The sequence below is a fragment of the Hippocampus comes genome, unplaced genomic scaffold (assembly GCF_001891065.2).
Source record: "Hippocampus comes isolate QL1 unplaced genomic scaffold, H_comes_QL1_v1.1 scaffold2, whole genome shotgun sequence".
NCBI classification, from domain to species: domain Eukaryota; kingdom Metazoa; phylum Chordata; class Actinopteri; order Syngnathiformes; family Syngnathidae; genus Hippocampus; species Hippocampus comes.
Genome location: NW_017805139.1, coordinates 507,803 through 519,931, shown reverse-complemented (window position 1 = coordinate 519,931; position 12,129 = coordinate 507,803). Strand labels below are relative to the sequence as shown.

The 12,129-nt window shown below is 40.4% G+C and overlaps 1 protein-coding gene across 1 annotated transcript in view; it reads left to right on the top strand.

Moving 5' to 3' along the window:
• The window catches only part of LOC109514338 (E3 SUMO-protein ligase PIAS1-like), a 69,606-nt gene that overhangs the window by 32,722 nt on the left and 24,755 nt on the right, over positions 1-12,129 (top strand). The window contains exon 2 of the mRNA XM_019867343.1: positions 6,608-7,103. Coding sequence (XP_019722902.1) covers positions 6,608-7,103 — 496 coding nt within the window. The remainder of the gene's footprint in view (positions 1-6,607; positions 7,104-12,129) is intronic.

Genomic DNA, 12,129 nt, shown 5'->3' with positions numbered 1-12,129 from the left:
GAGACAACTGGATTAAAGTTATGGCTGAATACTCTGAGATCGCCCCCATAGCACTGTTGCTATTTCCGACATGCTACCTGTGTGAGGAGGGGGTTTTCTGCAGCAACGGCGACTAAAACAAAACTACGAAGTAGACTGGACATAAAGCACACACTTGAGGTGTCATTGTCTCCTATTATACCGAGATAGGACCGTCTGGTTGCAGAAAATCAAGCTCGGGGCTGTGGTGAGTCGTCATTTTCATGCACTTCGAATTTGCGTTGTATCGTATTTTGAAGGCATTAAACATTACCATAGCGATCAGAGTGTTGCGGCCAGATTAGACGCTCCTTGTGTTTATTATTATATTTCGAAAACACCACAGTTTTCATGCAGCTCATACCATATTATTTTGTTGTATTATTTCCACCACACCTTAAATGCCGGTCCGTGGGGCAAAAAAGGTTGGGGACCCCTGTCTTAAGGGCAGTGTAGTCCGGCATATGGATGGAGTTCACACTTAGGCTCGGTTCACACGATAGGTTTTAATGTTCATTTCAAATTTTTGGGTGAAATCTGATTTATTTTTGGGTTTTTTTGGTGTGTGTGTCACCATTCACATTGCATATTAAATGCGACTTCAGTCGGTCTGGTGTGAGAACATGCGCTGAAGAAGAGACGACGTCACTCACAACAAAGTTTTTGCGCAAGTAAATCTAGTCCAGTGTGAAGAGACCACGGATGTGGCAGGGGCTCATATTTTTATTATCTCATATCTACCATGGAGCGATGCATGAGGAGGTATAAATATTTGGGGGTAATGAGGTGAACCTTTTCGATCTTATGTCATGGAATCGTCTCGAAAGATTACATTACGTCAATGCCGCATGTATTAAACGAAGCCTCCACGTTGCTGAATTACTACTAGCACCCCAAGTGTCCATTTTATGCTTCATGTCAATACTGTTGCTCAGAACAACTTCACTGATTCACTGACAGTCAGTCTTCCTCCCAATTGTTCTCTCCCTCTGCCTACGTAGTGTATCTTGATGACGTGTAGGTCGGATAAATGCGACCTCGCCGTTCAGACTGCGGTCGCATTGCAAAAAATCCGACACGTATCAGATCTTGGATCACATATGAATGTGGCCCTTGTCGGATTTGCAAAACTCTGAATTTTGGCTTTCAGACTGTCAGATGCAGGTCGCATATGGGCAAAAAAATAAAATAAAAAATCCGAATTGGGTCAGATTTGCCTGCAGTGTTGACCGAGACTTAGAATGAGAACAGAAGAAGCTGCAATTCAACTCGATTAATATAGAGCGACCATATTCTGGTTTCTAAAAAAAGAGGACACGCAGAGACGTCACAATCACATACACTACGCTATTTAAGCAACATGATGGATTCAGGGTACTTTCACAACAAAGGCAACTTGTAAACGCACTGTGCCGTTCTGCACATTCATCATTTTAATTATAGCATTTTTAACGATCGAGAGAAGCCAAAATCAAACTCATGATTAAATTTCGATTAATCGTCCAGCGCTAATATACATTGTTCAAATATCATACAGCTCTAGGAGTGATAATTATTGAAACAGTTTTATTCACTGTTTGAAGTTTGATCACTTAGCTGTGTGTGTGTTTTGTGGAATTACAGGCAAAAATGGATGGAAAGACTTTTTTTTTAAAAAAGAGGGTTTGTTGCACAAGAGTAATTTTGTTTTCAAGTATGAATGTCTGTTCAATGTGAGGTTTCACTAGAAAGCCTAAGGCTGTCATCTGTGTAATTTTGAATGTCAATTCAGGAAAAGAGGCATGGGTTGGTCTGATTTCTTATCAATTGAATTATATGGGCAACACATTTGAATTCTATCAATGGAAATTTACGTCCATTTTGGAGTTGTGTCGGTGATATAACCGAATATCAGCTGTCTATCGGCTGTGAGGCCTAGACAATGAAACACAATGAGCGGAGGGGCGTGTTTGATTTACTTCATATTAAGAAACTACTGCACTAAAACATTAATTCATAAATGTATATCATATGATTTTATTTTTTTTTCTCAGTATAAATAACATGTACCCTGACTGTTCTACTCTTTGAATAAAATCACTTCATTCAAGCGTTAGGGAGTGCTAAGGGTTATGATGGAGGGGGATTGATAATCACGAGGACCTGCCAAGTGGTATGATAGCATTGTTTTATACATGTCCTTGGCTAGGCCTCAGTTTCAAAATCAGTCCTTGGTCCTTGGCCTTGGCCTCGGAAGCAAGTCCTTGGTCCTTGGCCTTGGCCTTGGAAGTCAATTCCTTGGCCTTGGCCTCGGCCTTGGGAGTCAAGTCCTTGGCCTTGGCCTTGGCCTCGGGTTGCCGGTCCTTGGACACATCCCTGACACAATGACACTAGGGGAACGGTAAAATGTCCGTATGCAAAAAAATAAAAAATAAAAAATACTGTAATAAAAAGTCCATATGCAAATTGTATACAGTAGTCCCCAAATCCTCCATGCATCCAGTGACTCACATGATTGGTTACAGTCTAATCACAACATAACTTCAAGCCAATGACATCTTGTTTACATTTGCCAGCACGTTATTTATTTATTTATTTATTTTTTGGGGGGGGGGGTAAAGTGTGTGAAAAAGAAGGATAATCAAAGGCATTCACGAGCCGGAAGTCGAACAGGTTCGCGGAGGGACTGCACCAAAGTGCTTGAGACCACAGGTACATACGTTTTCAAACACATTTCATGTTTCTTTTGTCGGTTGTATACATTTCCACCATATAAACCCATCCCTGATTTACGTTACCTCACCCCACAATTCACATCGATTGTCGTCTTCGTGGAAGTGTGTGTGTGTGGGGGGGAGGGGCCTACTGCAGTTGAATGTAGTTTGTAATATAATAATCATGACATAGTGCCATTATTAAAATGAGATGTATTGTAATTAATTGCATGTAGCCCATATAGGACCTGTGTACAGACATTACCGGTATGCTGTGTGATCACAATCTATAGTAATAGTATCATAAATATAATAAGTAACAATCATTCAACCTAGCAGTAGTTTTCCAACTTTTTACAGCAAGTATCATGTAAAAAGGTCACGCTAACAAGTACCACCATAGGACCAACATTATAATACCAATGTTATAATACAATAACAAAGTTGGCCTCAGCGTTCTTAAACCGAGGCAGAGGTTTTATTCCTAAAATACATTTGTTTCTATTATTGTAAGCTGCTGCAATGTTAAGCGCAGTTCAACCTTTAACACCGTTTGCTTCGTTTGCTGATCATATCTGTGTGTGTGGAGCTTCAAAGTTTAATGATCATTTCGAGGACTCCATGAAACTTGTATCCCTGTAAACTGAATAAATGTCTTGTAAATTTGAAAAAAGGTGTGATTAAAAGAAAAATCAACAAGTACACAGAGTCACAATTGTTTTCCTCTAATTGAGTTGTAATTTAACATTTCGGAGTACAATTAATTGCCTCCTCTGGCTACCAGAGTGAGGTAATTAATCACAGTGGATCAAAATCTCTTCAGTCAACGAACGTAAGGCTCTCATCGGTATAAAACGCGGGTCAGTAACTTATGTTCTCATCAAATAAAAGTTTATTTTATTTGTTGGGAGTACAATTAATCCACTACTTTGAGTAATATGTACTCTAAATATTTTACTCTCTTCCAAGTGTAAATTTGACTCTGTTTAGAATGGGACGAAATATTGTCTTGTTAGAGTAAAGTGTACTCGATGAAATTTGCAGTGTAGGAAATTACTTTGCCAAGGGCCGGTTTGCTCTGAGAGGGAGGTTTGCACCTGGTTAACTTCTGATGTGCTACCCACAGGCAGGGCTTCTTCTAGGACTCTGCCTTGGCAGCTGCTTCCTTCCAAATATGGTGCCTTGCTCACTGGCTCAACTGCCTCTACCTCTTCACTGGCAGTCCTGCTTTCCCCTCTCTTCGCCACCTTCTTGATCAGAAATTTCCTAGCGAGCCAGTCTGTCTGGAGTTGTGAAGTATCTTTGAACAGATAAATGCAGTATACCCACTGTAAAAAAAAAAAGCTGTTACCAGCGCTTAATCTCAATGCTACAAATTGGCAACATGATTTGTTGTGAACTAAAATATGTTATGACAACATTCAGTGCATTTTACTTTCCTCTCTTTGTATCTTCGACCCACCAAAGTCGCGATTCAGTGCAATGGCTCCTTTTTTACTCAATAAAAGCAGGTCTGCACGTCCTCGAGCAGAGTGCTTTTCATGGTTCTCACACCCTGGTTAATGATCTCTTCCCGAATCACTTCGGAGAGCTATTGAATGAAAGAAAGAATGGTTTTATATGAAAGGCAGGGCAAATTTATTTGTGTGGCACATTTCATGTACAAGACAATTCAAATTGCATTACATTAAAACGAACAAAACTAAGCATTAGTCGACATAAATTAAAAGGTAGCATGCAAAAAATTGATTCAAATACGAAAATAAAGGCTAGATTAACAAGAACGCGTCAGTAAATGATGTTTTCAGCATGGATTTAAATTTAAAGTACAGTGAAACTCCTCTACAACGAAATCATGTTTGCGGCAAGACATTTTTCACAACAGGGGGTTTTTCACTGTAGCAAATTTGATCTCAGAAGTAAGCACACACACACACACACACACACACACACACACACACACACACACACACAAATGTACGTGTACACGTACACACAAACGTATGCATACTCTATCTTTATTCCAATAGTGCATAAGTATGAGCACACACTTATTTGACACTTCATATTGTCAGTGTAGAAAGAAAAAAAGGGAAAGAAATTGCGAAATTTACGATCAGCATTCACTTTCACTTACATCAATTTCTTGGAAAATGTATTTTATTTTGCTTGCTCCGTCTTTCTGGCCATCGAGGACTACGAAGCGTCCCGTGGGTGTTTTTAGCATGATAACAAGTAAAGCATTCGAGGAAACGTTCTTTTATTTTAATGTCCGTCAAGCCATAAGCAATTTAGCATTAGCGGCTAATCGGATGCTACGGATCTAGCTTCAGTATCTACACACATAGACAGTGAGGTCCCTCTTGGCCAATCGGAGGCCAGGATGATGCTCGGTAAGCCAATGGCAGAGCAGCTATGAGTATGTCGAGTCCAGGAAACTCGCAGCTGTGACCGAAATAAACATCGTTCACTATGTAAACCAGTGTGGTGGTTGCTGCTGCCGTTTCCGAACAAAGCAGTAGAGGTCGCTGTTGGATTAGACTTCATTGTCGTGAATGTCTTCGCGAGGCTGGAGCAGAGAAAATGATTTCGTATAACGCAACAGGGGGGTTTTCATCGTATGGGGGGCGGGAGAATGGGAATTGTGCTAATGCGTGAAGATTTTTTCACATAAGGGGGTATGTTCGCACATGTAGGTTTCGTTCTAGAGGAGTTTCACTGTATGATGGAAGATGTAGTAGTGCTTCACAATTTTAACATGGGACAACATGTAGATATGAAATCGAAATGCTCCTAGAATGGACCCTTGTGTAACCCCGCATATTATCCTTGTTCATTCAGACTCACAGCCATCAACTGAGTACAAACGGAGACAAAGTAGTCCCTAACTTGCAAGTAAGATTTGAATCAATTCAACTCAGTGCCAGCAAGTACCGCCCACTGTTTTAGTCTGTTGAGCAGGATGTTCTGATTCACTGTGACAAATGCAGCATTGAGTTTGAGCAGTACCAAGACGGTAGATTTGAAGGCATCATTATCTATCTATCTATCTATCTATCTATCTATCTATCTATTATATATATATATATATCTCCTTGTTCTGATCCCATGTCACCTCTTCAAAGTAACGGAGTAGCAGCACCTCAGCTGCTTTCTCCATCAGGGTCCAGTGATTGGGTGTCATTGTGGCTGGAAGGTTGTGGTCAGCTGCATCGAAGCTGAGAGTCTGTTTTCGCTCCAGGCGGCTTTGGAGCATGTAAATTAGGGCTGAACGATTTCTCTTTTTTTCTTCTTTTTCTCCTTTAAGTGACTATTCCTCACCTCAGTATCGGCAAACGAGCTACCAATAAGCATCGTTATCATTAAAGGCAGACTAGGAGTAGACTAAGCATGGATAACGCCAATGCTAATCGCGATGATAACTTGGCGAAAACACCAGAAAAAAAAGTGCTTTGGTGTACAGTACACTTTTCACAGTTGTCTGTCTGGAACAGCATTAAATGGCAGAGCAAACGGTTTTGTTTATGTCACCTGCTTATAGATTATATCTTCGATCTGTCTATTGATCTATCTGTAATGTACCATATTTTTTCCCTTTTGACAGAGTCATGCACAAACACACCTGCAAATACCCAAACGGATCACAAAAGAAATAATCCACACATTGATGTCATCAAAAACAGTGATTAACATTCAACATTAAAAAGTGGTCCGGGTGTATGAAGCCTCTGAAAAAAATTCAAATCAATTTGATGTTTCCTTTTTTTTTTTTTGTCTCTGAATTGAAATTTCCCTCTTAGATCATAGCCATTTACTCTGATATGAGTGGGAATGCAAGTTCGACATGTTTGCACAATTTTCATTCTTCCCTTTCTATCTATTTGTGTCTGCTGCAGCAAATGGTGATGAGCCTGCGGGTTTCAGAGCTCCAGGTGCTGCTGGGCTACGCTGGGCGTAACAAGCACGGACGTAAGCACGAGCTTGTAACAAAAGCATTGCATCTGGTAAAGGCAGGCTCGAGCCCCGCCGTGCATATGAAGATCAAAGAGCTGTACCGCCGACGCTTCCCTGCAAAAATGGTGTCTCACTCCGAGCTCTCCTTGCCCGGACCACATCACCCAGCCACAGCGGGGCTGGTCGGAGGAGGTGGAGCTGCTTTGCCTGCTGGACTGACACAGCTGGCATACGAGGGCCACGCGGGTCACAGTGGAACCCCGTCACCCGCTGCCTTACTACCCCTCTCGCTACTCGGACCTGGGAAGCACGAGTTCACGGGGTTGACGCACCACCTGTCCGCTGCGGTCCCACTACACCCCGTCCACCCAGATGTGACGCTTCAGAGGTTGCCATTTTATGACATGCTTGATGAGCTCATCAAGCCAACCAGTCTCGGTGAGAACAGCATTTCAGGGTTTTTCATTCATGATTTGGTTTAGTTCTGTTTGTTATGTCTGTGGTTTTTGGGCAGTGATTGAGGTGACCAAACATCATGTAACCTAAAAATTAGCTCGAGATTTTCAGTTCATCCTTCAGTCACTCTTGCAAACATTTGCTATGCCCGCCTGGACCTCAAAGAGGCTGGCGAACAGCACCAGGGACCTGTTTTAAGTGCCTTTCAGTTTACACCTAATACACCAGAAAACAGCGAGACCAGCATATGCATAAAACACACGACCTATTCATCCGTTTTGTGCATCAGAAATCTTGCATTGGAGAGGTTACAAGTTGGTTGGAAATCGCTATGGTAATACAAAAATGTCAGGTATGCATCATAAAAGTCGTATTTGACTTTTATTGAGGGGAGTAATGATTATACTGTGTAACACGTCCATTTTTATCATTGCAGCAACTGTTTTAGATACATTAGCAGCTGCAAACATTAAAAAAACATGCATTCTTCAAAATATATTCATGCATGTATTTTCAGAGATTTATGTTATTTGTGTGTTCATTAAATCTTAATAGCTATAAATGTGCATTTCTGTCTTGATCAGTGAAAAAATATTTTATCCTCACTCCAATAGAGTATGTTGTGCTGATTAAGATTCTGTGATTTGACTTTTGACTTGCTTGAACAAAGTAATGACTTGACTCGCTTTTGACTTTTGGTGTGACAGAAAGACATATAACACAGCCAGCTTTCTTCACTGGCTAGATTGATCGTTAGTGAAATGGGTCTCCGTAGGTACTTTATGCTCTTTGACTGTACACTAGGTAGCAGTGTTGCTATAAAAATACTATTGATATGAAAAAGGTTGTGATGTTCATCGCCTATTAAGAAAATACAGTGTTAGGCTACACCCTGGCATTGTTATTTTGCCTCCGGACACCACAAACTTAGGACGATTAAAGGGACGGACGAAAATCCACGTTCCTCCTTGCTTCGTCCGTCCTTTTTAAAAAAATTGTTGTCTTCCGTCCCAAAAATGGATGTCCTTCCGGGACGGACGGACAGACCGTTCTGTCCAAGGGACGGAATGCCCACCTCTGTTGTCTGGAGTGCCCATCTAGTATCTACCAGTTATTTAGTAAAGCATTTAAATGCTCTGGCTTTGTAGTTATAAAAATCATTATAAAAAAAAAATAAAATCATGGAAATATGCTGGTAACGTTTTTCATTAGCATTTTAATCGAGGCAGAAACTATCATGTCATTTATTTTCCTGCCAATGTGTGTACAAGCACAGTGGCTGCAACTCTGTCATTGCAACGTTTCCTCCTTCTATTGTAACGTTGTACTAAATGTGTTCTACCCATTCCTCTTATGTTTTCTCTCACCACTGTGTCTGTCATCATCCGCTTTGCATGCAAACATTTGCATTCAAAGTGAGAAAATTGCACAGACCCACCACTGTGCCTTCAATTTGAGTCTGAATTGCATATAGACGTAGTCACTCACACCCTGATACAGTACTGCACATATGGTTCCTTCCAAACACAGACATACTTCGATATTAATAATGTATACGTGTTCTCTCATTAGTGAGAGAAAGGGTGAATGAGAGAAAAAACAAGAGGAATATGGTGCATATAATTTCACCAAGCTGAATATTTGAATGGTTCTAAAAGACTGCTCAGGCTCGTGTGATCGCCATATTTAACCTAATTATGAGGAAGAGAGCTCTGTTACCTTGTAATCATGCACATATGCCTCCCTCAGATCCACTGATTGGTATTCATACTACTCCCACAATTGTTTCTGCATCCCCTTTTGCCTCATCCACAGTATCATTTACAACAATTCCCTCCCCCTCACTCCTTCTGCTGCATTTATTCATGCCCTTACAGCCTATTGCCATGTGTGTCATAGAATGCTAAGATGATACTCAATTCCAATTTATCATAGCTGAAAAGGTTGAAATTATGACAAAAGTGCATTCATGTTAACAGTCTTGGATTGTATGGCAAATACATTAGGTTCCAGTAGCACACACCTCACCTCAAGAAGTATTACGACAGTGAGTCTGATTCATTTCCAACTCCAATGAAATTGAAACGTGTACGACGAAAATAAAAACAGATTTGCAAATTCAGATGTTCAGTGATCAAAATGATGATAATACCCGATCAACGTTTGGGAACAAAGGACAATATTTGTTGAAGCTTTTCTGGTGGAATTCTTTCCCATTCTTGCTTGAATGTCAGCTTCAGCTGTTGAACAGTCTCCATCCATCCATTCATTTTCAACAGTGCTTCTCCTGAAGATAGTCGCGGGGAGTTGTGGGAGCCGAGCCCTGCTGACTTCAGGCAGGAGACAGACTATACCCCGAACTGGTCGCCAGCCAGTCACATATAAGGCACATATAGAGTATGCATTGTCATATTGTACGCTTCATAATGCGCCACAAATTTTCAGTGAGAGACAGGTCTGGACTGCAGACAGGCCAGTCTAGTACCTGCACTCTTTCACTACAAAGCCACGCTGTTGTGGCACATGCAGAATGTGGTTTGGCATTGTCTTGCTGAAATAATCAGGGGCCTCCAAGGGACTTGGATGGCAGCATTTGTTTCTCCAAAACCTGCATGCACCTTTCCACACCTTTAATGGTGCCTTCACGGATGCTGGCTTTAGAAATCTGCGCTGATCACAATCCAGATGTTCTTTTCCTCTCGGGGCCCAGAGTGCACGAAATCCATGATTTCAAAAAATGATTTGAAATGTGGACTGAACAGACCACAGTACACTTTTCATCTTAGCGTCAGTCCATGTCAGATGAGCTCAGGCCGGGAGAAGCTTGCAGCATTTCTGGCTTTTGTTGAATCCAGTCACCTCCACAAGTGTTGGAACATCAAGGTCAATTCCTTTGCTTTTGTTGTATACTGAAAACACCAGCTTTTAATGAATGGTATTTACATCAAGATGTGTTTCACAGCTAAGAAAGGAGAACCTTTTGTTTGAAGCCACCGCCTTTTAAAGTGAGCAAAATTATTGTAATGAGCATTATTAAATCACATTAAAGTGAATAACATTTAATATTTGGTGGCATATCCCTTTCCTCACAGTAACTGCATCAAGGATGCGACCAATTTGCGACTTCACCAAACTGTTGCATTCTTTTCCATTCCTTTACTGCAGCCGTTTCTTGGGGTTTCTCCCTTCAGCCTCCTCTTCAGGAGGTCAAATGCAGTCTCTATTTGGTTACGGTCCAGTGATTAACTTGGCCAGTCTAAGGCCTTCCACTTTTCATCCTGATGAAGTCCTTTGTTGTGTTGTCTTTATTTGTGTGGTCATTTTCTTGTTGCATGATGTCGCTTCTCCTGATTAGTTTGGTTGCGTTTTTCTGTAAATTATCAGATAAAATGGTTTTGTCGATTTCAAAATGTATTCTGCTCATCAACAAAGACTTTGAAAAATGAACTGGAGACCACAACACAAGTGGTCGGATCTTGGTCCTAATGTGATTGCTAAGGCCTACAATTCACTTACCATATAAGGGGAATTATCCTGTTACGTTTACAGAGGAGATTTGATTCACTGTGGCGACTCTTGCATAGGGTTAAGCCGAAAGCGAAGATAGTTTTACTCAGTGTGGCGCATGTTCACTTTTAAGAGGAAAAATAGAACTATCCAAAAGCGCATAAAAACTGCCTGTAATTCCTCTTTTGTGCTTTTTTTACCTAATTTTGTCTGTTAGTGTTGCAATGCCTAATGTTGTTAATTGTTGCATGTATGCTTGAGTTTTATTATAGGTTTATAGTTTGGCTTTACTTTGAATCACTTACCGAAGGGGTAGATAATATTTGCCTTTATATATTTTTTAAAGTGTCAAATTTGAATTAACCTTCTATATTGAAAGAAAACAAAACTGAAAATGGCTTACTGTATTTCCAAGTAGGGCTGGGTATCGATTCTGATTTACAAAATCAATTTGATTCAATTCACATGGGCCCGATTCAGTTCGATTCCCTTTGATTGGTTTTCGATTCGGTTAGCGAAGGATTTCAGGCAGTGCCAATTTTACTTTAATGTGGAAGACATTCTCCCAAAGAAGCAATACTGCAAATAGTACAAACTTCTTGTTTTAATTTGGTGCATTCGTAAACATATATATTTACCTAAAATAATTACATGAATCATGTATGTTTGTGCGACCCGATCAAAATAAAAAATAATAATTTAAAGCTATTCTAACCACAGTGCAGGCTGTGTAAATAAAGTGGCAAAAGACACTACAAACTCATGACATTCACATTCCTGTGTTTGTCTCACAAAGTGTCAGCACAGTACTGTCTTTGTGTTTGTTTTAATGAAACACATTGTTCTGATACGCTATTCTCGTGCAGTGACAAGATTTCACGTAATGCATGAAGTCACGCGAATTTATGGGAAAAGGATATTAAAAAGATGGATTGATGGTTTTATGAATCAATATCAGGCTATGAAAAGGCAAATCTACTTGCTTTGATTAATCGAAAAACTAATTTCAAACCCAGCCCTATTACCAAGAGATAGAGACTCCAGTTTTTTAAATGCATTTATCCAGTTTTTTTTCTTTCTGCTAAAATACCCTATTGGCCCGAATATAAGATGGTGTTTTTTGCATTGAAATAAGACTGAAAAAGTGGGGGTCGTCTTATATTCGGGGTCTAGACATTATACCCATTCACGACGCTAGATGGCGCCAGATACCAATGAAGCGAATGCTGAACTTGACTCCCCAGGCCAAAGCGAACCCCTGTCACGAAGAATAAAAATAAAAATAGCGGTAGCACGAAGAAGAAAAATAAAAAATAGCGGTAAGTAAGAAAAGAAAAGAAAATAATAGAAGAGATAACAGAAAATGGAGAAACGTAGCGACAATCTGGAGAAAAGTGGGTCGAAGATCGGCCAGGTTAACCGGCAACTGAGGAGAAGTTATGATGTAATTTACATTTCAAAAACCAGAAGCCATTCATTTACGAATGTGATTGCACTTTAG